This window comes from Cherax quadricarinatus, chromosome 66 (genome assembly GCF_038502225.1).
Source record: "Cherax quadricarinatus isolate ZL_2023a chromosome 66, ASM3850222v1, whole genome shotgun sequence".
Lineage (NCBI taxonomy): Eukaryota > Metazoa > Arthropoda > Malacostraca > Decapoda > Parastacidae > Cherax > Cherax quadricarinatus.
In genome coordinates, this window is record NC_091357.1 from 11,320,861 (window position 1) to 11,346,608 (window position 25,748).

At 40.3% G+C, this 25,748-nt stretch overlaps 1 protein-coding gene across 3 annotated transcripts in view; it reads left to right on the forward strand.

Moving 5' to 3' along the window:
* LOC128704173 (uncharacterized) overlaps positions 1–25,748 on the forward strand; it is a 78,574-nt gene that overhangs the window by 40,196 nt on the left and 12,630 nt on the right. For all 3 annotated transcript variants that reach the window (XM_070099075.1, XM_070099074.1, XM_070099076.1), the window contains exon 3: positions 25,162–25,291. In XM_070099075.1, coding sequence (XP_069955176.1) covers positions 25,162–25,291 — 130 coding nt within the window. The remainder of the gene's footprint in view (positions 1–25,161; positions 25,292–25,748) is intronic.

Consider the following 25,748-nt stretch of genomic DNA (forward strand, 5'->3'; position numbering starts at 1 on the left):
TTTTTTTACACGCCATACTGCAGGGGATATGTAGTACACGCCATGCTCACTATAGGAGATACGCATAACACGGCGTACTACGAGGTGCATGCTGACACAATCCGTCACAGTTACTTCACTGACACATTTAAAATCGGGACAAAAAATAATATCATTTGCTGGTACCAGAATTAGTGAGGAACCACCAGTGTTGATGTTTGTTGTGTTGATGTTACTGTTGATGTTAGTGTTGATGTTATTGTTGATGTTAGTGTTGTTGATGTTAGTGGTGTTGATGTTAGTGGTGTTGATGTTAGTATTGTTGATGTTAGTGGTGTTGATGATAGTGGTGTTGATGTTAGTGTTGTTGATGTTAGTGGTGTTGATGTTAGTGGTGTTGATGTTAGTGTTGTTGATGTTAGTGGTGTTGATGTTAGTGGTGTTGATGTTAGTGGTGTTGATGTTAGTATTGTTGATGTTAGTGGTGTTGATGTTAGTGGTGTTGATGTTAGTGGTGTTGATGTTAGTGTTGTTGATGTTAGTGGTGTTGATGTTAGTGGTGTTGATGTTAGTGGTGTTGATGTTAGTGTTGTTGATGTTAGTGGTGTTGATGTTAGTGGTGTTGATGTTAGTGGTGTTGATGTTAGTATTGTTGATGTTAGTGTTGATGATAGTGGTGTTGATGTTAGTGTTGTTGATGATAGTGTTGTTGATGTTAGTGTTGTTGATGATAGTGTTGTTGATGTTAGTGTTGCTGATGTTAGTGTTGTTGATGTTAGTGTTGTTGATGTTAGTGTTGTTGATGTTAGTGGTGTTGATGATAGTGGTGTTGATGTTAGTGTTGTTGATGTTAGTGGTGTTGATGTTAGTGGTGTTGGTGTTAGTGTTCTTGATGTTAGTGGTGTTGATGTTAGTGGTGTTGATGTTAGTGTTGTTGATGATAGTGTTGTTGATGTTAATGGTGTTGTTAGCGTTGTTGATGATAGTGTTGATGATAGTGGTGTTGATGTTAGTGTTGTTGATGATAGTGTTGATAATAGTGGTGTTGATGTTAGTGGTGTTGATGTTAGTGTTCTTGATGTTAGTGGTGTTGATGTTAGTGTTGTTGATAGTGTTGTTTATGTTAGTGGTGTTGATGTTAGTGTTGTTGATGATAGTGTTGATAATAGTGGTGTTGATGTTAGTGGTGTTGATGTTAGTGTTCTTGATGTTAGTGGTGTTGATGTTAGTGTTGTTGATAGTGTTGTTTATGTTAGTGGTGTTGATGTTAGTGGTGTTGATGTTAGTGGTGTTGATGTTAGTGGTGTTGATGTTAGTGTTGTTGATGATAGTATTGTTGATGTTAATGGTGTTGATGTTAGCGTTGTTGATGATAATGGTGTTGTCCCACACACTCCAGGTTATGTAAGCACAAATGGATATCTGCACACTAATAAAAGCGTACGTTACATTTCACACACAATATAAGCAATGTAACATCTCCACATGATGTGAACATTTCTGTAGACCGAGCTGAGTGAAAGGTGAGCTGGTAGGAGAGTGAATGCAACTTAAGTACACATACCTAACTACCCTCAGAACTTCTCCAATGTTATTTTAACAAACAGGGCTGACTACAGGGCTGCATTATCCCGTGTGGATGTTCCACACGGGATATTGCGGATAAAAAAAAAGCTTCCATACAGTGTGACGTAAATATGTAGACAGTGTGAGCATCAGTAGCATTCCCAGGAAATAATGCATCCACAAAAAGGGATCTGACAAGAAGTATATGATGCGTATGTGTCTGCCCTGAAATCCAAGGTGATCCACTGTAAGGATTAAATGAAAGTGGGTATAGGTGGGTCTTAGATAGCAGAGAGTCAGCGTGGGCACCGGATATCCCACACCCTGTACATGGACGGAACTGTTATACGTGGGTGGTTGTGTCCCAGTTCCTGTGTATTATACTGTGTGGGGGGAGGCACGCCCACACCTCTCTCTCACACCCACATATCAACCCTCCTCTCTCTCTCTCTCTCTCTCCCACACACACACACACACACACACACACACACACATATATATATATATAGTCTTCGTCTTCTTATTCTCTTCTTCCTCCTCCTTCCTCCTCCTCCTCTTTCTTCCTCCTCCTCCTTCCTCCTCCTCCTTTCTTCTCCTCCTCCTTCTTCCACCTCCTACACTTCACATCGCACCATAACTAACGATGTTATGGAAGGACAAGAGAAGCAAAGAGAGAAATGGGCGATAACGAGAGATAAATGATAGATAAATATAGAGGGGAAGGAAGAAAATGAGAGGGGGAGAGAGAAAATAATGAGAGGGAGAGAGATAAAAAAAAAGAGAATAGGAGAGAGGGAGAAGATTGTGAAGAGAGCGGAAAGTGAGAGGAATGAAAGAGAAATGGATAGATAAGGGGAGGGAGGGGCCTTCAAGGCTATAATGCTGGTTGGGCTCTTGATCCAAGGGAGTGGATCACCTGATAGTCCTGTTGTTGTTTTGTTGTTGGTGATGGTGTTTTTGTTAACTCTTATTATTATTATTATTATTATTATTATTATTATTAACAGTAGTAGTAGTTGTCGTAATTGCAGTAGTAGAAGTAGTAATAGTGGTAGTTGTAGTAGTAGTAGTAGTAGTGGTAAAACTAGTAATAATAGTTGTTATAGTAAAAGTATTATTATTATTATTATTATTATTATTATTATTATTATTATTGTTATTACAAGTATTATCCATGCTAATAATACTGTAATTCTTCTTAAAAGTTTAAGTAATGATAATATGAGAGGTGATCATCATTAGCGTAATTAAGGAGGAAGGAAGGAAGGGGGAGGGAGGGAGGGAGGGGGTATGAAGGGAAGGAAGAGAAGAAGGGAAGGAAAAAGGGGGTAGAAAGGGAGGGAAGTAGGGAGAGAGGGAGGAAGGGAAGTAGGGAAAGAGAGAGGGAGGGAGGAAGGGAATTAGGGAGGGAGGGAGGGAGGAAGGGAAGTAGGGAAAGAGAGAGGGAGGGAAGAAGGGAATTAAGTAGGGAGAGAGGGAGGAAGGGAAGTAGAGAGAGAGGTAGGGTAGGGGCAATAATTAACATGGGTTACAGGCACGAAGTTTACTTGCTGGCTGAGCAAGTGTAACAAACAAACAAACAAGTGAACGCTGATCATGCAAGGAAATAAATAAGTGTGTGTTTGTTTTATTTGCGTGTGTAATTGTACAGTTTGTAGCTACAGAAGTCCAGGTATGTCTGTGGTGCCTCACCGACAGTGAGACGCGCACACCTCTCTCTACGTGTGTGTGTGTGTGTGTAAGTACGTGTACGCATGCAGCACATGTATATACATGCACAAACATTTAAACACACAAATATATGCACTCATACATATAAAAAAAAGTTATTACATATGTAAATACACATACACATACAAACGCACACAAATACATAAACATATATATACATGTGTACATATACGTACAGAAATTCATACGCACACGTACACATATTTGTATATTTTGCTGCACTTGTATTTTATAACCGCTCCCCGGTATTCCTTGTGCATGCATGATGGTAGAGGAGGCTGGGCTTATAGAATACGGGGATACCTGTCTTGGATTGCGCAGCGACCGGGATACATCTGGGTGTTGTCGTTATTATTATTATTATTATTATTATTATTATTATTAAGTCCTTGAGGTTGTGGTGAGTGTGAGTAACCTCACACTCAGTAGAGCGTAAACCCACCTTCGTGCGCTCAATGATGTGTAAGTGCGTTACACAGACTTAGTGACGCTGTTATTAATTATATACACTGAGTGTTGGTAGCCACAGAGCGTAATGTGTGGTGGTGTGTGGTAACACTGTTTTGGGTGGTAACACTTATGGGAACGCTGTTGTGGCAACTATTTTTTTTTCTGGTAACGCTGTTTTGTATGGTAACACTGCTTTGGGTGGGAACACTTTTTGTGTGGGAACGCTGTTGTGGCAGCTGTTTTTCCGGTAACGCTGTTTTGCATGGTAACACTGTTTTTGTGTTGTAATGCTTATGGTAACACATGTGATAACAATATTGTGATAACACTGTTTTGTGTGGTAACACTATTGTGTGATGACACTTTTGTATGGTAACACTATTATGTGATGACAGTGTTTTGTGTGGTAACAGTATTGTGTGATGACACTGTTTTGTGTGGTAACACTGCTTTATGGCAACATTTATGTGGTAACAGTGTTGTGCCCAAACATCTCAACATCACTGCTCAACAACACCGACTTCGTGGAACCCTCCGTCAGGTTGACCAAGGAGGAGCAACACAGTACTAGTTTCTTGTACGGTTCTTGTAATAATGAACGGAAATTGAATTTTAGAGCCTGAGGAAAATCCATTAAATAAGACGATCTAATACAGTTCACTATCACACCATGATGAACGTTCTAAGAGAGTAGTTATCTTAGGAAGATCATGTACACTATCACACCATGACGAACGTTCTAAGAGAGTAGTTATCTTAGGAAGATCTTGTACACTATCACACCATGACGAACGTTCTAAGAGAGTAGTTATCTTAGGAAGATCTTGTACACTATCACACCATGACGAACGTTCTAAGAGAGTAGTTATCTTAGGAAGATCTTGTACACTATCACACCATGACGAACGTTCTAAGAGAGTAGTTATCTTAGGAAGATCTTGTACACTATCACACCATGACGAACGTTCTAAGAGAGTAGATATCTTAGGAAGATCTTGTACACTATCACACCATGACGAACGTACTAAGAGAGTAGTTATCTTAGGAAGATCTTGTACACTATCACACCATGACGCACGTTCTAAGAGAGTAGTTATCTTAGGAAGATCTTGTACACTATCACACCATGACGCACGTTCTAAGAGAGTAGTTATCTTAGGAAGATCTTGTACACTATCACACCATGACGAACGTACTAAGAGAGTAGTTATCTTAGGAAGATCTTGTACACTATCACACCATGACGAACGTACTAAGAGAGTAGTTATCTTAGGAAGATCTTGTACACTATCACACCATGACGAACGTTCTAAGAGAGTAGTTATCTTAGGAAGATCTTGTACACTATCACACCATGACGAACGTACTAAGAGAGTAGTTATCTTAGGAAGATCTTGTACACTATCACACCATGACGCACGTTCTAAGAGAGTAGTTATCTTAGGAAGATCTTGTACACTATCACACCATGACGCACGTTCTAAGAGAGTAGTTATCTTAGGAAAATCTTGTACACTATCACACCATGACGAACGTACTAAGAGAGTAGTTATCTTAGGAAGATCTTGTACACTATCACACCATGACGAACGTACTAAGAGAGTAGTTATCTTAGGAAGATCTTGTACACTATCACACCATGACGAACGTTCTAAGAGAGTAGTTATCTTAGGAAGATCTTGTACACTATCACACCATGACGAACGTTCTAAGAGAGTAGTTATCTTAGGAAGATCTTGTACACTATCACACCATGACGAACGTTCTAAAAAAAAAAAAAGAGCCATCATAAACTTTTATTTGAAGTCTTGTAGAATCTGCAGCCAGGTTTTCCTCGAGGAAAACCGTAGCTACATACATAGGATCTTTTCCAAGCTGCAGTGTCCAGCACATTCCATCCAAATAATAGAGACAAACACAGCACAGTGATTCCAGTGATGATGTGGGATATGTGATAAACCATACGTGAAGGAAAACATTTAGGAAGTCTTCAACAACACATCTGTGAACATAAATATGCTTGCCAAAGGGACAATTTAACCAATTCCTGCTCCATACACCGCACAACACATAGCCATCTCATGAACTTCCAAACTGCCATCTTGGTCATTAAGGAATCAAACCTTTGTCGCAGACGCTTTCTTGGTTCTGCTCTCATCCCTTCTACTCAGAACAGAGGCAGATATATGATATCGGAAATCTTTGCCAAACACAACCTCCCTAAGCGGAACACTGCTACAAACAAGCCCCGCCCTCCAGAGTTGTAGATGAGTGGAACAATCTGCCAATCAGGGTCACTGAAGCTAATACCTCTGGTAGCTTTAAAAGAAGTTCCAATAAATATATGAGAAGGTATATTATAAAAGGTATAAAATACCGACAAGTTGATAAGACACGTGCATCACTAGGAATCTTTATTAATGTAACGTTTCGCCTGCGCTACAGGCGTCATCAGTTGAATACAGAGATGAATCCCACTCTTGGAGACATGAGATTTAGTGGATGACGAAGTAGAGGAAGTGGAGAGATAGTATATCACCCTAGGTGCAAAATGGTCAGTCTCTTAGTCTAAGGTGAAAGCATATGGCCAGAGGCTTATACACAGGAAGGTGAGGTATAACAGCTTAGAAATGAGGTTACAAGAGAGTTGGGTCCACTAGTGCAAGGAGGACATCATAAACAGCTGTTAGCAAGAGTTACTGAAGACATCCATCGTACCAAGATACCATGATGTTGCAATGTCTTCAAGGAAGAATGGGTTTGAGAAAATCTTGCCTAGTATGGGCCAGTAGGCCAACGTCAGTCCTCCCATTTATTCTTATGTTCGCGGGGAAGCGCTAAACTCGTAAGTCATACAGCATCTGGAAATGAGAGAGGTAATCGAAATCGATTAATTCCTTTGACAGCCCTTCCAACATTTATAGCTTGAAGATAGTCACTATGCTGCTCCAGGATCCTCCTTCAACCACTATGCTGCTCCAGGATCCTCCTTCAACCACTATACTGCTCCAGGATCCTCCTTCAACCACTATACTGCTCCAGGATCCTCCTTCAGCCACTATACTGCTCCAGGATCCTCCTTCAACCACTATACTGCTCCAGGATCCTCCTTCAACCACTATACTGCCCCAGGATCCTCCTTCAACCACTATACTACCCCAGGATCCTCCTTCAACCACTATACTGCTCCAGGATCCTCCTTCAACCACTATACTACCCCAGGATCCTCCTTCAACCACTATACTGCTCCAGGATCCTCCTTCAACCACTATACTGCTCCAGGATCCTCCTTCAACCACTATACTGCTCCGGGATCCTCCTTCAACCACTATACTGCTCCAGGATCCTCCTTGCTTCTCCCTAGCTGCCACCGGGGGCGCTGGGTGCTCACGTGACAGCCTCTCATCACCACACAAATTCACTAGATAATCTCCTTAATTATAGTGCAAAATAAACCAGGTTATACATCTTGCTTTCCTTTATGAAACACCGGGTACAAAAAAATTCCGATGCCCTCTTTTTCCCCCTTTCATTCAGAGATGAAAATATGTGTTTGGAATTTTAGGGATGCAAGACAGTCGCTCAATTAATATGCATGAACGTAATTTTTTTTTCTTCTTCTGTCACGTATATATATATATATATATATATATATATATATATATATATATATATATATATATATATATATATATATATATATATATATATATATATATATATATATATATATATATATATATATATATATATATATATATATATATATATATATATATATATATATATATGTCGTGCCGAATAGGCAGAACTTGCGATCTTGGCTTAAATAGCAACGTTCATCTTGCCATATAGGACAAGTGAAAATTTGTGTATGCAATAATTTCGCCAAAATCATTCTGAACCTAACGAAAAAAATACATTTCACTGTGTTTGTTAAGTATTAAATTACTGTAAACAAATCTAAAATATATTAAGTTGGGTTAGGCTAAAATAAATTGTTCTTGTTATAATAAGGTTAGGTAAGTTTTCTAAGATTCTTTTGGTGCAAAATTAAAAATTTTTACATTAACATAATTGAAAAAAATATATCTTTAAACGTATTAGAGAAATTTTTAGAAAGGACTTAATTTTAAATGAGTTCTTGCTAATTGACCAGTTTTACATATTCGGCACGACATATATATATATATATATATATATATATATATATATATATATATATATATATATATATATATATATATATATATATATATATATATATATATATATGTCGTGACTATGTAAAACTGGTCAGTTAGCAAGAACTTATTTAAAATTAAGTCCTTTCTAAAATTTTCTCTTATACGTTTAAAGATATATTTTTTTCATTAATGATGATGTAAAAAATTTTAATTTTGCACCAAAAGGAACTTAGAAAACTTACCTAACCTTATTATAACAAGCTCAATTTATTTTAGCCTAACCCAACTAAATATATTTTAGATTTGCTTACAATAATTTGATACTAAACAAACACAGTGAAATATATTTTTTTCGTTAGGTTCAGAATGATTTTGGCGAAATTATTGCATACACAAATTTTCACTTGTCCTATATGGCAAGATGAGCGTTGTTATTTAAGCCAAGATCGCAAGTTCTGCCTATTCGGCACGACATATATATATATATATATATATATATATATATATATATATATATATATATATATATATATATATATATATATATATATATATATATATATATATATATATATATATAGGCTCTGTTGTTGTTCCTGGTCTTCAGCGCCATGCTTGCTTCTTGTATTGGGAAAATTATTATTGTTATTATATTCATTTTTCTGCGGGAGATACATAAGCCACATTTTGGTGGATAATTTTTCTTCTTATAAATATAATTAGACGATCATAATTAGAAGAGAGAGAGAGAGAGAAAGAGAGAATTATCGAAAATTCGATTTCTGTTTTTCGTTCTCTCTCTCTCTCTCTCTCTCCCGCTCTCTTGAAAAAAAAAGATGGTAGCGACATATTTCAGTTTTGCACCTTGATGGCAGTAAGTGACTCATCACACAAGGAATGGGGAGCTACCCTTCCCATTGGATCAAACCTAATTACCTCCCATTCCCCAGACTTTTTATGACGCTACGGGTTTAGCTCTTCTCCCTGAATATAACAGTAACTTACCTGGTGTATCATGCAACCCCCCACCCCACCCCCCCACCCCCCAAAAAAAGATAACAATACCTATGGCTGGTGAGTGAGACATCTGTGCAACATTGGGATATTTTTATTCTGGAAACGTTTCGCCAGCAGACCCATATACCCATCACAGCCTGGTTGATCTGATACTATGCTCCTTATATGTACGTATTCATGTACTCTCTGCTGACATAGATCTGTTTGTGACTTGATAAAGCCCATTGTGTGGGCGAAACGTAGTCAGTAAAGGATAGCATTATACTGCACTTATGTCTATTTTCCACCATTAGGTGTCCCGTAGCTCGGTTGGTAGCGCACACATTGAGGTCAGTGGTTCTCTCTCCGGTACCGGTGGCCATACTGGAGCTTGTTTCCCTGTTGTCCCTGTTCACCTAGCAGTAAACAGGTACCTGTGTGTTAGCCGACTGGTGTGGGTCGCATCCTGGGGACAAAACTAACCTAATTTACCTGAAATGCTCCTCATAACAAGGGTCTTTCTATATAGTATGTCACTGATGCCAACTATGGTCAGTATAAGTTGTATCATATACTTGTAGAAATGAAGATTATTATTACTAATTATTATTATTATTATTTTTATTATTATTATTATTATTATTATTATTATTATTATTATTATTATTAGATCTATGATCTAGCGCTACGAGGCCACCTCTCTGGGGAAAGAACCTTAACATACTATCCCTTTGTTCCCTCCGTATCCTTGGTCATTTGATTGTGACTAAGAGACTCTGAGCCGTGTGCACACCCTCCGTAGAGGCGACATTCCCCATCCCCTCCCTTCACCGGAACAATACAGGGGCGGTAACGGAATATTCCCGCAAAAAATATATATAAATTTCCCCCGTGACTAACTATCAGAGTCGAGGGGAAAATGCCAACGTGATGTACGTCCTTAAGGCTCAAATTTCCTAACAAAAGCACTGTCGTTTTAGCCTCTACCGGCCTCTTAAATTTGATCTTATCGGCACGCTAGAGGAGCTTAAGTACCTCTGAGACAAGTAAGTAATTATCCAGAGATTATAGGTACTATAATTTGTCTCAGATATACAGCTGATAGATAGCCACAAATTGCTGTGCTGCGCGTGTGGGGGGTGCAGTGACCCCCCGGAGGGGGTTGTGACCCCCCGGTGGAGAGGGGGTGTTGACCCCCCTGGTCATCGTGCCTCTCACACGCCAGTCAATGATTCGTATCAAGTGTTCCACAAACATGAAACAATGTGAACGATGGTTCGTAATTACTGAAGAGATAAACATCGACCTTGAACTTCTGGACTGTTGCTGATTTTGTTTTTGCTTTTGTTGTTGTTATTGTAGTTATTACTGTTGGTATTGTAGTTGTTGTTGGTGGTTGTGGTCCTAGTGTTGACCTTGATGTGGTAGATGTTGTAGTTGTTGTTGGTGGTTGTGGTCCTAGTGTTGGCGTTGATGTGGTAGATGTTGTAGTTGTTACTGTTAGTGTAGTTGTTGTTAGTGGTGGTGGTCTTAGTGTTGTAGTTGTTATTGTTAGTTTAGTTGTGGTTGGTGTCGGTTGTAGATGTTATTATTGTTGTGCTCGGCTCACAACCTAAAGAGCCGAGGGGAATTACCAACAGACCCCTGGCTGCCTTCAAGAGGGAGCTGGACAGATACTTCAAGTCGGTGCCGGATCAGCCGGGTTGTGGTTCGTACGTTGGACTACGTGCAGTCAGTAGTAACAGCCTGGTTGATCAGGCCCTGATCCACCGGGAGGCCTGGTCGTGGACCGGGCCGCGGGGGCGTTGATCCCCAGAATACCCTCCAGATAGACTCCAGGCAGGTATACGAATGGACACATTTACACATGCTGCCCCTGTCCACCTAGCAATAAGTAGATACATGGTTCTTAATGCCCTTATACCTGATGACACTGTCCACCTAGTAGTAAGTAGGTACCTGGTTCTTAGTGTCATTACACTTGTTAACCCTGTTCACCTAGCATTAGATGATACCTAGTTCTTAGTCTTCTAACATCCGTTGACCCTGTTCACCTATTATATGATACCTAGTTCTTAGTTTCCTAACACCTATTGACCCTGTTCACCTAGCAGTAAATAGGTACCTGGTTGTTTCCTTACACCATTTGACCTAGCATCAAGTAGGTACCTGCTTGTTAGATTCCTTAGTATCTTTACACCTGCTGACCCTATTCACCTAGCAGTAAGCAAGTACCTGGGCATTAACTGTTCTTAGTGGCATCCTGGGGAAGAGGACCAAAGGACCACGACAGGAGAAAGCCACATTTGCTTGGCTTATCCTGGGCTATTGTGGTTTATGCTGGCTTATCCCGTGTTACTAACTCTTCTTGAGTTAATAAGAACAAAATCTTCATTCTGATTCAATTATTATTATTATTATTATTATTATTATTATTATTAATCATGGGGAAGCACTAATTCATATAAGTCACACAGCCTGGGAAATGGGAGGTAGTTAGGCTTGATCCAAGGAAGGGGAGGTTGGGTACAATTCCTTGGATCAAGAGCCCTTCACCAGCATCAAGGCTGGGTGACATTGTAAACGAATCTGGGCGAAATGAGACGACGTTTCGGTCATTTCTGGACAAACTTCTCCACTCATCTCTCCTATCCTCTCTTCCATCTTTGTCACTTTTTCCTCCCTGTCAAATCTTCCCTTTCTTCTTCACTCTGTCAAACCTGTTTACTTTCATCCCCCCCCCCAATCCTATTACTCCTCTCTCTCCCTCTCTATCGCCCTCTCTCCCTCCCTCTATCCCCCTCTCTCCCTCTCTCCCTTCCTCTCTGTCTCTCCCCTCTCTCCCTTCCTCTATCGCCCTCTCTCCCTTCCTCTCTCTCTCTCTCTCCCTCACTGTTTCCACCGTGACAGGATGAACGCTGCGTCAACACCGTGAAAATAAGATCACGCAATAGCCTCGCAACCCCGTTACCTCTCCACCCTATCTCACATTCCTTCTATTAACCCCCTCCGTTAACCCCCCTCCGTTAACCTTCCTCCGTTAACCTCCCTCCGTTAACTCCCTGTTAACCCCCCGTCCAGTGCCGTGCTGATGTATCCATTTTATTTAAAAATCTCTGCCGCTGCCTATCAGTTAACCATGTGTGCATGTGTATGTATATGTGTATATATGGGTATACGTGTAGGCATGTATGGGGATCCCAGGAGCTAGAGATCTCCCTAGTCCCTTCCCACAGTCTTCCCCCATACTCCCTCGGGTCACCCACAACCAACCCTCTTCCTTACCTCTCCCCCTCCCCTGTCAACTCTCCCTTATACTACTACTACTACTATTACTACTACTACTACTACTACTACTAATAATAATAATAATAATAATAATAATAATAATCTTTATTTCTACAAGTACATGTACCCGAGGTATACGTACCAAAGCTGACATCAATGACATACTACTATATAGAAAGTCCCTTGTTATGCCGAACATTTCAGGCAAATTAGGTCAGTTTTGTCCCCAGGATGCGACCCACACCAGTCGGCTAACACCCAGGTACCTATTTTACTGATAGATGAGCATGGACATCAGGTACCTTAAGGAAACACGTCCTAACTAATTAGTGTTTCCAACCTTATCCTCTATAAACTCTTAGTAAGTAAGTAAGTTTATTCAGGTGCAGGTAGACATAAACACAGTCACATAAATTATCATACAAAGCAGTATGTGTAGATTACCTGGGATAACCCCAAAAAGTCGAATAAAGTGACTTATTTCCATTGGGGCCCTTGTAATATCTTAATTATTTAAACCTTAAAATTTAAAAGTTAGGTAACTAACTCAACTCCATCAGTAGTTTGTGTCTGTTAGGAGCTGCAAGCCTGTCTACTTACTGCTAGGGAGACCTGCGTCAGGTAAGCTTATTTAGGTGCAGTTACACATAACTACAATTATCATACATGCAAAAATAACCCATATATGGGAGAAAGAAGCATATGATGACTTGGACCATTGCCTTTTGTACCTTTTTGTTCTATCATACATAGTTTAACAAAGAAAAAAGTCAAAGTGACTTATTTCCATTGGCGTCCTTGAGTTATTTCCTTTGCGGTGGGCGGCAGCTCTCACTCGGGGGGAGGGAAGAGTTGATGGTGGTAGTGTTGGTGGTGGCGAGTAGTTGGATGGGTGAGAGCTGGCATACATTAGGTACTGAGGGGTGGAGATGGGGGTGGAGGCCTGTGATGGCCTCCCACACCGACCTCTCTGGCAAATCATACCACGGGCGGGGTTAAAACCCGCGATCAGAGTCTCAAATCTCCAGACCGATGCGTTAGTCACTGGGTCAGCTAGCTACTGCTAGCCTATGCTAACCTTCCTTTCGTGTATAAATATACTTAGTTGGATGAATCTTTTTATGGCTAGCTGGCCCAGTGGCTAACGCGTCGGTCTGGAGTTTTGAGACTCTCTGATCGTGGGTTCTAACCCCGCCCGTGGTATGATTTGATTGCAATCGTGTCATACGATTTCGTGAGTCATACTCCCACACACACCCCACTTCCTTCACTCCCACACACCCACTTCCTTCACTCCCACACACCCACTTCCTTCACTCCCACACACCCACTTCCTTCACTCCCACACACCCACTTCCTTCACTCCCACACACCCACTTCCTTCACTCCCACACACCCACTTCCTTCATCCCACACATCCATTTCGTTCAGATACCTAAAGTCAGTGCCGGATCAGCCGGGCTGTGGCTCCTACGTTGGACTGCGTGCGGCCAGAACTAACAGCCTGGTTGATCAGGCCCTGATCCACCGGGAGGCCTGGTCATGGACCGGGGCGCGGGGGCGTTGATCCCCGGAATAACCTCCAGGTAACCCCCACACATCCACTTCCTTCATCCCCACTTCGTTTATCCCCACACACCCACTTCGTTTACCCCCACACATCCACTTCCTTCACCCCCCGCACACCCACTTCGTTCACCTCCACACACCCACTTTGTTCACCCCCACACACCCACTTTGTTAACTCCCACTTCGTTCACCTCCACACACCCGCTTTGTTCACCCCCACACTCCCACTTCGTTCACCTCCACACAACCACTTTGTTCACCCCCACACACCCACTTCATTCACCTCCACACACCAACTTTGTTCACCCCCACACACCCACATTGTTCACCCCCACACTCCCACTTCGTTCACCTCCACACACCCACTTCGTTCACCTCCACACACCCACTTCGTTCACCTCCACTCACCCACTTCGTTCACCCCCACACACCCACTTTGTTCACTCCCACTTCGTTCACCTCCACACACCCACTTTGTTCACTCCCACTTCGTTCACCTCCACACACCCACTTTGTTCACTCCCACTTCGTTCACCCCCACACCCCCACTTTGTTCACCCCACACCCCAACTTTGTTCACCCCCACTTCGTTCACCCCCACACACCCACTTCGTTCACCCCCACACACCCACTTCGTTCACCCCCACACCCCCACTTTGTTCACCCCACACTCCCACTTCGTTCACCCCCACACACCCACTTTTTCACCCCCACACACCCACTTCGTTCACCCCCACACCCCCACTTTGTTCACCCCACACCCCCACTTTGTTCACCCCACACCCCCACTTTGTTCACCCCCACTTCGTTCACCCCCACACACCCACTTCGTTCACCCCCACACACCCACTTCGTTCACCCCCACACCCCCACTTCGTTCACTCCCACTTCGTTCACCCCCACACATCCACTTTGTTCACCCCCACTTTGTTCACCCCCGCTTCGTTCACCCCCACACACCCACTTTGTTCACCCCCACTTTGTTCACCCCCGCTTCGTTCACCCCCACACACCCACTTCGTTCACCCCTCCTCTCTAACACAACAAATTTTCATCACATCGACCAAGAAGATAATTTCAGGTTTCTCAGCAAATTCCATTTGTGATAATAGACTAACGTTGTTCTAAGTCATGTGAAATAATCTATACCTCTCTATGTTATGCTAAATTGCACGAAGCAATCCTTCTAATTATTTTTTTAATTATCTGTATTTGGGAATGTTGGGCTCTAGCTCTTCAGCCTGCTGCTATGGTCTACTAACTTGATTTACCTCTTCCACATTTTCTAACCTAACCTATTCTAGTGTTATCTAACCTTACCTAAGCCAACCTTACCTATCTTAACCTTTCCAAACGTTATTTAACTACGTGACCCAGCCTAACCTTACCTAACCTAAACTAAGATAACCTAACTTAACCTAACCTAAGCCAGCCTTATCTAACTTAACCTATCCTAACGTTACTTAACTACCTAACCCAGCCTAACCTTACCTAACCTAAACTAAGATAACCAAACCTAACCTAAGCCAACCTTACCTAACTTAACCTATCCTAACGTTACTTAACTACCTAATCCAGCCTAACCTAACCTAACGTAAACTAAGATAACACAACTTGTGATAACAAAAATACTACTTCTAGAATTACTGGAAACGTCAAGGAGACGCTGGGAACGTAGTAAAGTGAGGATGTCACGCATAAACGTTTTTATTGACGTATGAAGTCAGCGAACGAGACACATGTGCAGCAGTAAAGATACCTGGTGTTGCACATGTGTCTTACTCATTAACCTGTCAGTATCATGTAACATTTGCAACAAAACTGCCGGGTATCTTTGCTGAAGAAGACGTTTCACCAATCAGAAGCCTTTTTTTCAGTCAAGACAGACACTATATGCTAGATACAGTGACAAGTGGAGGGATAATTCAGGGTGGTCAGTCTCTCAGCCTTGATATATGGTGCTCAGTCCCTCGGCCTTGATATAAGGTGTTCAGTCCCTCAGCCTTGGTATATGGTGTTCAGTCCCTCAGTCTTGATACAAGGTATTCAGTCCCTCAGTCTTGATACAAGGTATTCAGTCCCTCAGCCTTTATATAAGGTGTTCAGTCCCCAGTTGTCAAAACATTTTCATAAATAAGGAGACTCAGGATAATAACCAAACGCGCCTCAGAGACATCCACTCCTCCCCCTCCATCACGCCAGCTTCATCTACAAGCCCCCTTCCATCCCTTTCCTCCTGCCCTCCCCTCCAACCTGCCTTCTCCTCCCAAATGCCCCTCCCCATCACATCTCCCCCCCCAACCAAAGATAATCGCCAATTCTGCCCAATAATCCATCCAGTGTTGGCGTCTTCGCCAGTGTTGTAATCACGCTGACTCCCGAGATCAATATTGACCTGCCGCCGTCTAGCCACTCAAGTGTTGCAGTCTTGCAATATACACCTCAACATTCATTGTGAGAACTCTAGTAGTACACACACAACGCAAACCAACGCAGCTTGTATGCATGTGGGACTATACACCAAGTGGCATCCTTAGCAATAACCTCACGGAGCCATTGCTGCAACATTGGCAATAAATTCAGTATGGCTAAGCATATTTTGGCCACATAACCCAAACCTTTCACTTTCCAAACCACTCTGTAAAACAATAAAGATTAAGAAAGTTTATTCTGATACAGGTACACATAAATATAAACCTTGGTAACAGATACCGATAAACTGGTTTAGAAAGACACCTGAGCAAACACAGGACATATCAGAAAACGCTTCGGTCCTGGGACCATGATCAAGGTCCCAGGAATGTAACGTTTTCTAATAAATATGTTCTAGTGATTGCTCAGGTGTCTTTCTAAACATATATCTAGTAATGTGAGTAAATTACCTAGGAAAACCCAAATAAGCCATTTATTTCCACTGGGCTCCTTAAGGTTCAAAGCTTATCTACTGCACGATGGTCATTAAGGGTGCTTGTACCCTCTCCACCACCAAACATACTCAAAGATACTTTAATTCCAAAATACAAGAAGTAAAGTAAACTGTTTACATAAACCAAGAGATACACACCTCTTGGTGTATGTATCTTTGTGACGGTAAGTAAGTTTATTCAGGTATACACAAATACAGTTACATAGAATTATCGTACAGAGCAGCATATGTGTAGAGAACCTAGGATAACCCAAAAAAGTAGACAGAGTGCTCTGCATAGTATGGTAGGATTTTCACCCCATAATAAATAAAACATTAAGGAGAAGTAACATGGAGATTGTATTCTTCCTTTATGTCGTTGCAGGGGTCGAGTCTCAGCTCCTGACGGGTAGAGACGCCTCAACAATCTCATCACACAACATATCCTAGGAAACAGACACAAGTGCAATGTAATGAGTTCATTGACAATGTTTCTTCCGCGCAGTGAGCTTTTAGTAGGCTTGTTGCACTGCGTGGGCAAACTATGTGAGCACACCTCACACACTGAGGTCTGGGGGTCGATCCCCAGTATGGTTGGAAAATATTAGGACGTGTTTCCTTATGACACCTGCTGTTCAGGAAAATAGGTATCTGGGTGTTAGTGACTGGTGTGGGTCACATCCTGGGGACAAAACTGACTTAGTGTGCCCGAAATGCTCTGCATAATACACAAATAACCCAGACGTAGGGAAGAGGAGCTTACGACGACGTTTTGGTCCGACTTGGACCATTTATAAAGTCGGACCGAAACATCGTTGTAAGCTCCTCTTCCCTATGTGCGGGTTATTTGTGTATTGTTCCAGTCACGGTATTTTGCCTTTTTGTTAGTTGTTCTGCATATCAAGGGGCTTTCTATATAGCAGTATGTCATTGATGTCAACTGGGCCTGTATACCTTGTACATGTACTTGTAGAAATAATAATAATAATAATAATAATATTATTATTATTATTATTATGTCTTATTTCCACCATATCGGCATTTTATACCCTTTCTCTTCAAAATATATCCTTTTTATTAGAAACTATGACCTTGGCTTGTTGCCTTAGGTCCATAACTCGACGCCTTCCTTTAACGTCATATTTTGACGCATACGTTTGTTTCCATACTTATTTATCTTCTGTAATACGTTCGAATATCAGTTTCTGTTTTGGGTTGCCCATTTTCTTTGATATATCAGAAGTCGCGAGTTTTCTACGGTATAAGAGAGGAGGGATAACTATTTTTTGTCTCTATATACCCCTCAATACACACTGCCAGTATTATTATTAAAATAACTGGGTAACATTAAGCCGTAAAAGTCATTGAGAGTCTAGGGGGTAATGAGAGGTAATCAGGTTTGATTCGAGGAGGAGCTCTTGGGCTCGATTGCTAGCGCATTCACCTCACATTGAGGTCCAAGGTTCAATCCTCGGTACGGGTGGAAACACTGACATATTTCCTTAAGGCACCTGCTGTCCCTGGCCACCTATTAGTAAAATAGGCACCTGGGTGTTAGTCGACTGGTATGAGTCGCATCCTGGGGACAAAACTGACCTAATGTGGCAGAAATCCTCTGCATAGCCAGCAGCTTTCTGTAGAGTAGTGTGTCATTGATGTCAAGTAAGCCTGTATACTTTGTACATGTACTTGTAGAAATAAAGATTATTATTATTATTATTATTATTATTATTATTATTATTATTATTATTATCATTATTATTAACACTAGTTCATGGCTGTATCAGTCACCATCAAGGACCCCAATGGAAATACGTCACTGACTTGTTTTGTTTTTTTGGTCATCCTAGGTAATTTATACATGTTACTATGAATGATAATTGTACTTAAGTGTACCTGTACCTAAATAAACTTAATCAACTGGCTAAGACAGAATGCAGTTAAAATAAGATATATTTCTTGTCTTTGGCAGTAGATGTTCATGAGTTTAAATTGTATTTATAAGTTACTTAAGGTGTGTTTATATTAGTTAACATGCTAGATCACACTGGTGAAACAACATACTAAAATTACATAATATAAACAGCTTACCTGTACGTTACCTGGAGTCATGTCCAGAGGTCACCGCCCCCTCGACGCGGTCCTAGACCAGGCCTGGTTGCAGGCCTTGTTGATCAAGCTGTTGGTACCTTTCGCTTGCAGTCCAACGTATTCGACACATCCCGGCTAATTAGGAACTAATATGGGGAATCTGTCGAGTTCCCCTTGAAGACAGTAAGAGGTTGGTGGGTAATCCCACTTATGCATGAAGGGTCGTGGTCCCTTTACACTTACTGAGTTCTCTCTCACTGCACTCGTCGCTCCCCTGGTTTTCACTATAAGTAACTTGCACAGTCAGCCGATCCTTTTGTGTTCATATATAGTTATTTCGGTGTGCAGGTTTGGGACACTAAAGACAACACACTAAAAACACATAAACGTCCCACTTTCAAGACAGAAGACCTAACAAAATAGGAAAATTTAACAGCGAAAATAATGTCAGGTGTGGAGCCATAGCCACCAAGACTGAGAACCCAAACCCCACTCACCCAGACAATCCACACCCTCCCAACCTAGCCCCTTCCCACCCAGGCAATTCACACCCTCCCATCCAGACAATCCACACCCTCCCACCCAGACAAATCCTCACCCTCCCAACCCAGACACTCCCACCCAGCCCAGTAGTCACATCAGCCATAATGTCCAACACGTGTTATTTACCGTGGTTAATGCATAATGAACTGCTTGACCACGCACCTGGAATTAGGTCAGCTATGCATCCAACAAGTGTCATTATGTCGTGTTTTTAGGCCGAGTCGGTCAAAGCAACTGAACTGACCTAAAAACAGATATTTGCGTTTTTTTTTTCACTATTTAATTTTACATTCTAAGAGCTGATTTCCCACTTCAGCTCATTTCAGAGCTTATCCTTATCTAAGGTATACCACCATCACCTAGGATGGCACACAAAGTTAGGGGTCTATAGGAATATTTAGATAGCTTAGGTAAGGTTCGTCAGGAAACAGAACAAGTGTTTCCTGACGCGGGTCTAAGTCATATGATGTCCCGCCCCTGGAGCTTTTGGTCATCTGACCGGGGCCTTCCGCTGGCTTACTGGTCCACGTGACTCATGAAATCGTAATGACACGATTGCAAACAAACCATACCCCGGTCGGGATTGAACCCGCGGTCAGAGAGTCGTCTGTAAAACTTGCATTTGTGGTCACAGTGGTGCCTGTGCTAACCTTCCTATGGTGTAGAAATATACCTAGTTGGACGAATCTTATTGTGGCTAGCTGGTCTAGTGGCTAACGCGACGGGCTGGAGTTTTGAGACTCTCTGACCGCGGGTTCAATCCCAGCCGGGGTATGGTTTGGTTGGTTTACTGGTCCACCCCTGGAGATGGAACAAAGGGACAGGTCTCCTAACACTGGTTGTTTTTTCAATACAATTCTTTATTTCACGGTTAATATTTAGTTTACAGTCTTGTCTGACCTGAGCTTTTATTATTTTTTTAAAATACAAGCAAATTATCCATACCCCGGCAAACATAATTATTTCTCGAGCAGTTTATTTGGGAGATGTTAGTTATAGAAATACTTTTATGATAGGAAGTATGTGGGGGGTTAAGATCTGCGTCTAGCCAATCTCTTTTTTTTTTCAATTTGGATAAACCAAAACTATCTCTATTCACTAATCAATTAATGCGAGCCACCTTAAATTATATATTTAGACTAAATTCACAGCAGCCCCTAAACTAAATATTTACCCAGGCAACTAACACCCAAGCATCAATTTACTGCTAGGTGAACAAGGGCAAATGTATAGAAACTTATCCACACCTCTCCGCCCGCTCCTGAATTTAATCAAAATCCTGTGGCTGCGAGCATCACGTGCTACCGCTGAGCTGCGGACCACCGCTTGTATATTAACAGATTTTTGCAAATTAACTTGCTTTGCAATATTTAAATTCTGTACCAAATTCAACTTAGTAACTTGACGTAATATTGTTTATAAACGCTAATGAAATATAACTTAAACACAAAAATATACGAATATCCCCAAAGATTCCAACATAAACACTGGCGTTTGTATGCTGCCTAGATCTAGCAGTGGGCTACATCTTGTGGCAGTGATGCGTTTATAACGTTAAATTAGTCTTGTAATATCGTACATAGGTTCCCCTTCCCTAAAATAATGGTGTTTGAGTGTGATGAGGCAGCCTCCCCTCGTGAGACTACCCAGTAATGAAGAGGCAAACATTACCAGAGGTTAAAGAAGATTATAAATGAAGGCTAGAGCAAATATATCATCATTAAGTGGTTGTGACCACTGGCAATTTATGGCTTAAGGAAACAAAAATATAGAGAAGAGATAATAGCCATGAGTAGATGTATAATTGTTCTGGGTTAAGCGAATAAATGCTGGAACAATTAGCCTGAAACACCCCAGGCTTGACTTTCAGCGACGGGTTTAAAAGCTTATCTTGTTATTTTCATATTTTAACCGAAATGGAATAGAATATACGACTTACGAAATCGTAATCACGCAATTGTAAATAACACAGAATAGAATATATGTATATCCGTCAGTGACATAAAACATAACAAAACCCAAAGTGGACAAGTCACCTAATTTTCCTTATTTATCACGTCCTGTATACCTATCCTAGTTCCTTCCATACCAGCCTAATCATGGACCCAAAAAAATACTGTACGCTCATAGATTACTCAGGTCACTTAAAATTCCTCAAGATAATTAGTGGTCTTCCTTCTCTCATATGACAGCGTAAAAACATTGAAGAACATATTGTTGAAGAATTAGACACATGTGCAACACCTGGATATCTTTAATTTGTAGACTTTTGCCATCTAGTGGCTTTATCAGTACAATACAATACAATACAAGGACATAATGCGAAGACTGTAGAAGTATATGCAAAAGACGAGGTAATCAGTCCCTCAGTCTGAGGCTGAGGGACTAATTATCTCATTCTCCTCCTCTCCTTACCCCTCTCTGCTGTGTATTGGACTGAAGAAGCCACTGTGTGGCAAAACGTTTCCCTAATAAAGATTCCCATATGTTGCATAAGTGTTTCACTCTTCAACAGTAGACTAGTTTATGGTCCAAATGGACCGAAACGTCGTCGTAAGTTTCACTCTCCTATGTGCGAGTTACGTATTTGTGTATTGTTCCAGTCACGTTATTGTGAGTTTTTACTCTACACGAGGAGTCATTAAGGCTGCACGTAACCTTTCCACCACCAAACAAGAATACTTTAATCCCTAAAATAGGGATTAAACTCTCAGCATACATAACCCAACAGACATACACCTCTCGGTGTATATATCCTGAATATTAGCGTTGTTTCAAACATTTTCGTGTTTATATAAATGCTACATATCCTATTATCATTTTGCATGTTGAATTTTCTAAGCAATTGCTAACGTCAATTTCCTAACGCTCCCTGTAGTTTCAGAAAATCTATTTCTTTCTTTATTCGATATTAGGTTACATAAACCTATAATAACGCATATTTAGCCACGAATAAAAAGTGACACCAAACGTCTGGAATCGAGGTAGCTGAGCAACACCAGGAAACGTTCAAATCTGCATGAGTATTAATGGTGGTACCTTGATGCCGGTGAAGGGGACTTGATCCAAAAAAGTAAACCTATCCTCTCTTTTCTTTTGTCGAGAATGTTTGCCACCTATTCCCTTCCCTCAGGTGTTGCATAATCCCGGCGGGTTGAGCACTTCCCATAAGATAATAGTAATAATAATAATAATAATAATAATAATAATAATAATAATAATAATAATAATAATAATAATAATAATAATAATAATAACTAATAATAATATATATACTTTAGCTATTCAGTTGAATTAGGTGATAATTTATAGTTTACAGTGAATAATAAGTGTGTTGAGCGATAGACATTGTTGGTTGGTTAATGGGGTTTAAAGCCTATCGACTGCACCACCACACAAGAATACGTTAAACCATAAAATTAGTATTAATCTCTCGGCATTTATACGCTGAGAGAGATACACCTCTCGGTGTATACTGTATATCCTGTGCGCAGATTGAGTATTTCTTCAAGCTTCTCTTTTTTTTTATGTAAATTGTACAATATTAAACGAGTCGTGAATTGGAGACGATTATATGTTGGGAATATTAGGAAAAGAGAGTTTCTTCTTTGGTAACCAATAAAAATAATAACCTAACCCGTCTACCGTCCTAAGGTTTAACTCAAAATGAAGTTAGTTTACGTTAAATTAGGTTCTTTTTGTGGCTATAAAAAAAACTTCCCAATGGCACAAAATATGAAATAAATAACAACTTTTATATCAATATTTCTATAAATGTCTCTCCATTGCACATCTCATTTATTGTTGAAAAATTTATATAACATATTTTCCGAGCAGCTAAAGAAAATATTGACCAATAATAATGATATTAAATAATAATAATAATAATAATAATAATAATAATAATAATAATAATAATGCAGAAGAGCAAAGAAAACGGGTTGTGGTGGCAACCTTGACACCAAGGAAAACGGGAAACTGGTTCACACCCTGGGATGACAACTTTTTTTAAAAATTTCTGTTTCTTAATTATTATTCTTAACGCTGTTGTGACCTTCTCAAGTCTAGGAACGGATGTCACTCGTGAGTATTGCACCATTGTTCTTAAGAATGTTATTCTGTGGTAATGACGAAAAAAGAGAAAGTGTGTGTGTGTGTGTCTTTACTTCAGATATGGAGCATTAAAAGATAGACAAGCACGAAATAAAATGAGAATAAAAACACTGGTAGCAGAGAATCATTTTAATACAACATTTCGCCCACGACTGGGTTTGATAAAGCCCAACCTTGGGCTAAACACACTGAAAGGATCCTCTGGTACCAGTCTCTTTATTCCCACCTGTCGGCTTTTATCATTATCTACCTACTAAATAAAATGAAAGTAAGAAATAACAAGTTCACTTTAAAAATAAATGTACGACAGCTAAATAATAAACTCTAAACTTAAAAACCAAAATTTCTAACAAATATTTAATAAATACTCCTAACTTAACCTACAAAATTAACTTAAATGAGAACTTTGAGGGCAACAAATAATCACAGGCGAAAAAACAAGGATTTCCCAAATTTTCCTACCTGGAAATGACACTTGTAATAAATTAATCCATAGGGGACGTCAGCGGCCACTAGGCTACTTCTAGCATGAGAGTCGAGTACCTGTACGCCTCTCGGTGTATATACACTGAGAGACTAATTTAATAATTTTTCTTCATGAAGTAAAGTATTCTTGTCTGATAATGACCAGTGACATGAAGCCTTCATGACCCTTGTGTAGTCGATAGGCTTCAGATGACATGTGTAACAGGTATCCATATTCCGAAAAGTTTCGCCTACACAGTAGGCATCGTCAGTCAAATACAGAGGTGTTAAATTTGGAGACAGTAGAAGCAGTGGAGGTAAATATGATGTGATCAGTACATCATCCTTGAAGAAGTAGTTTGAGATGTGTCCAACTTCATAGTCTGGAACACTATTTGTTGGTATATCATTATTATACTGATACAAACAAGCTGTCAACAGTGCATAAGTATCACTGGGACCTCTGCACTGTATAGTGTAAATATTTATCTTATAGACCAATCTTAATGACCTACAAGGTCTATATAATTCCGGTCTTGTGCTTTCTATCCTTCAAATGTTTGAATCTCATATAGAGCTTAGAATTTAAGTCAATATTATGTTGTGTATTCGCTATGAAATACACTTCACAGTGTGTGTGTACCTGTGTTTATTGTATGACCCCACAGGTCCTCATGAATAATAATTATAAAACCCGTTGTGTGTTCAGCATTAAGATGGTTGGTTACTGGTCTATGGAAGGTTTAGTACCGGTGGGTCGTAATAAGGTGCAATGCTGGGATCAATGCTGGTTTATTGGCGGTTTAGTACTGGTAGACTGGTGGTTCATAATCTGGAATCACTACTGATTTGTTGATGGTTTAGCACTGTTATACTGATGGTTCCTCAGGGATCAATTTTTTTTATTGATGATTTTGTACTAGTGGTCCACAAGGGATCAATACTGTTTCAGCAAAATATTTTAATATACATTTCATAAGTGATTGGTTGTGATGATTCATTGCCAGTAATATTTCAAGTCTTCTTTGTCATGTTGTAGATAAATCCCTAAATTAATAGTCCGGCACCAGGCGTAATCCCAGTTTATCTGCGGTAATCCCTGACTGCTTCGTGTAATCCGTAAAACAGGCTTTATAAATTTATTCCAAAATAAGAAATATAAAAAATTAATAAATAGTAATGCACTCAACATTATATTTTTAATATTTGATGGAAAATTATTGAAGAAGCGTGTTACATACAAAAGTATGATCCCTAAACTACTTTTCTTTTCCTCAGAGACAAGTGAGGCGAGGGATCCTGCTGGTCTGGACCAGCTGACTCGGTGCATTAAAATTGCTGAGCCTTTGGTCAAGGATTCTGACAACATCTTTCCACTTACTATCCGCGATATTGAGAGAGTCTGCAAGTGAGTGCTGGTAGCGTGTCTATAATTTCCAATTTAAATTATCTTTTTATTATTAATGTGTGTGCGTACTCGCCCAATTATCCAATTATTTTTCCGGGGGTTGATCAGCTACATTGATTTCTGGCTTCTTGGGCCTTTTAGTATCTACCTTGAAACTACATGCTACTCAACTCACTACTACATCCAGCATATTAAAATAACTTCTATCAAACTAGTGAATGTTTTCAAATAAAAAAAAAATATAATTCTCAGCTAAGCGGCTCATTCTGCGCCCTGTATATCATGATAATAGAAAAAAGCTCAAATACTTAAAATATTAACCCCAAACCAGTTTGGTACAAACAGCATCCATTCAGGTAGGTACTACTGTTTTGTCATGTGGGTATGAAACAAGCCTGTTTCATACCCATATGACATGTTCTTATATACATGGAAGGTAGATCATATGAAGTTTTAC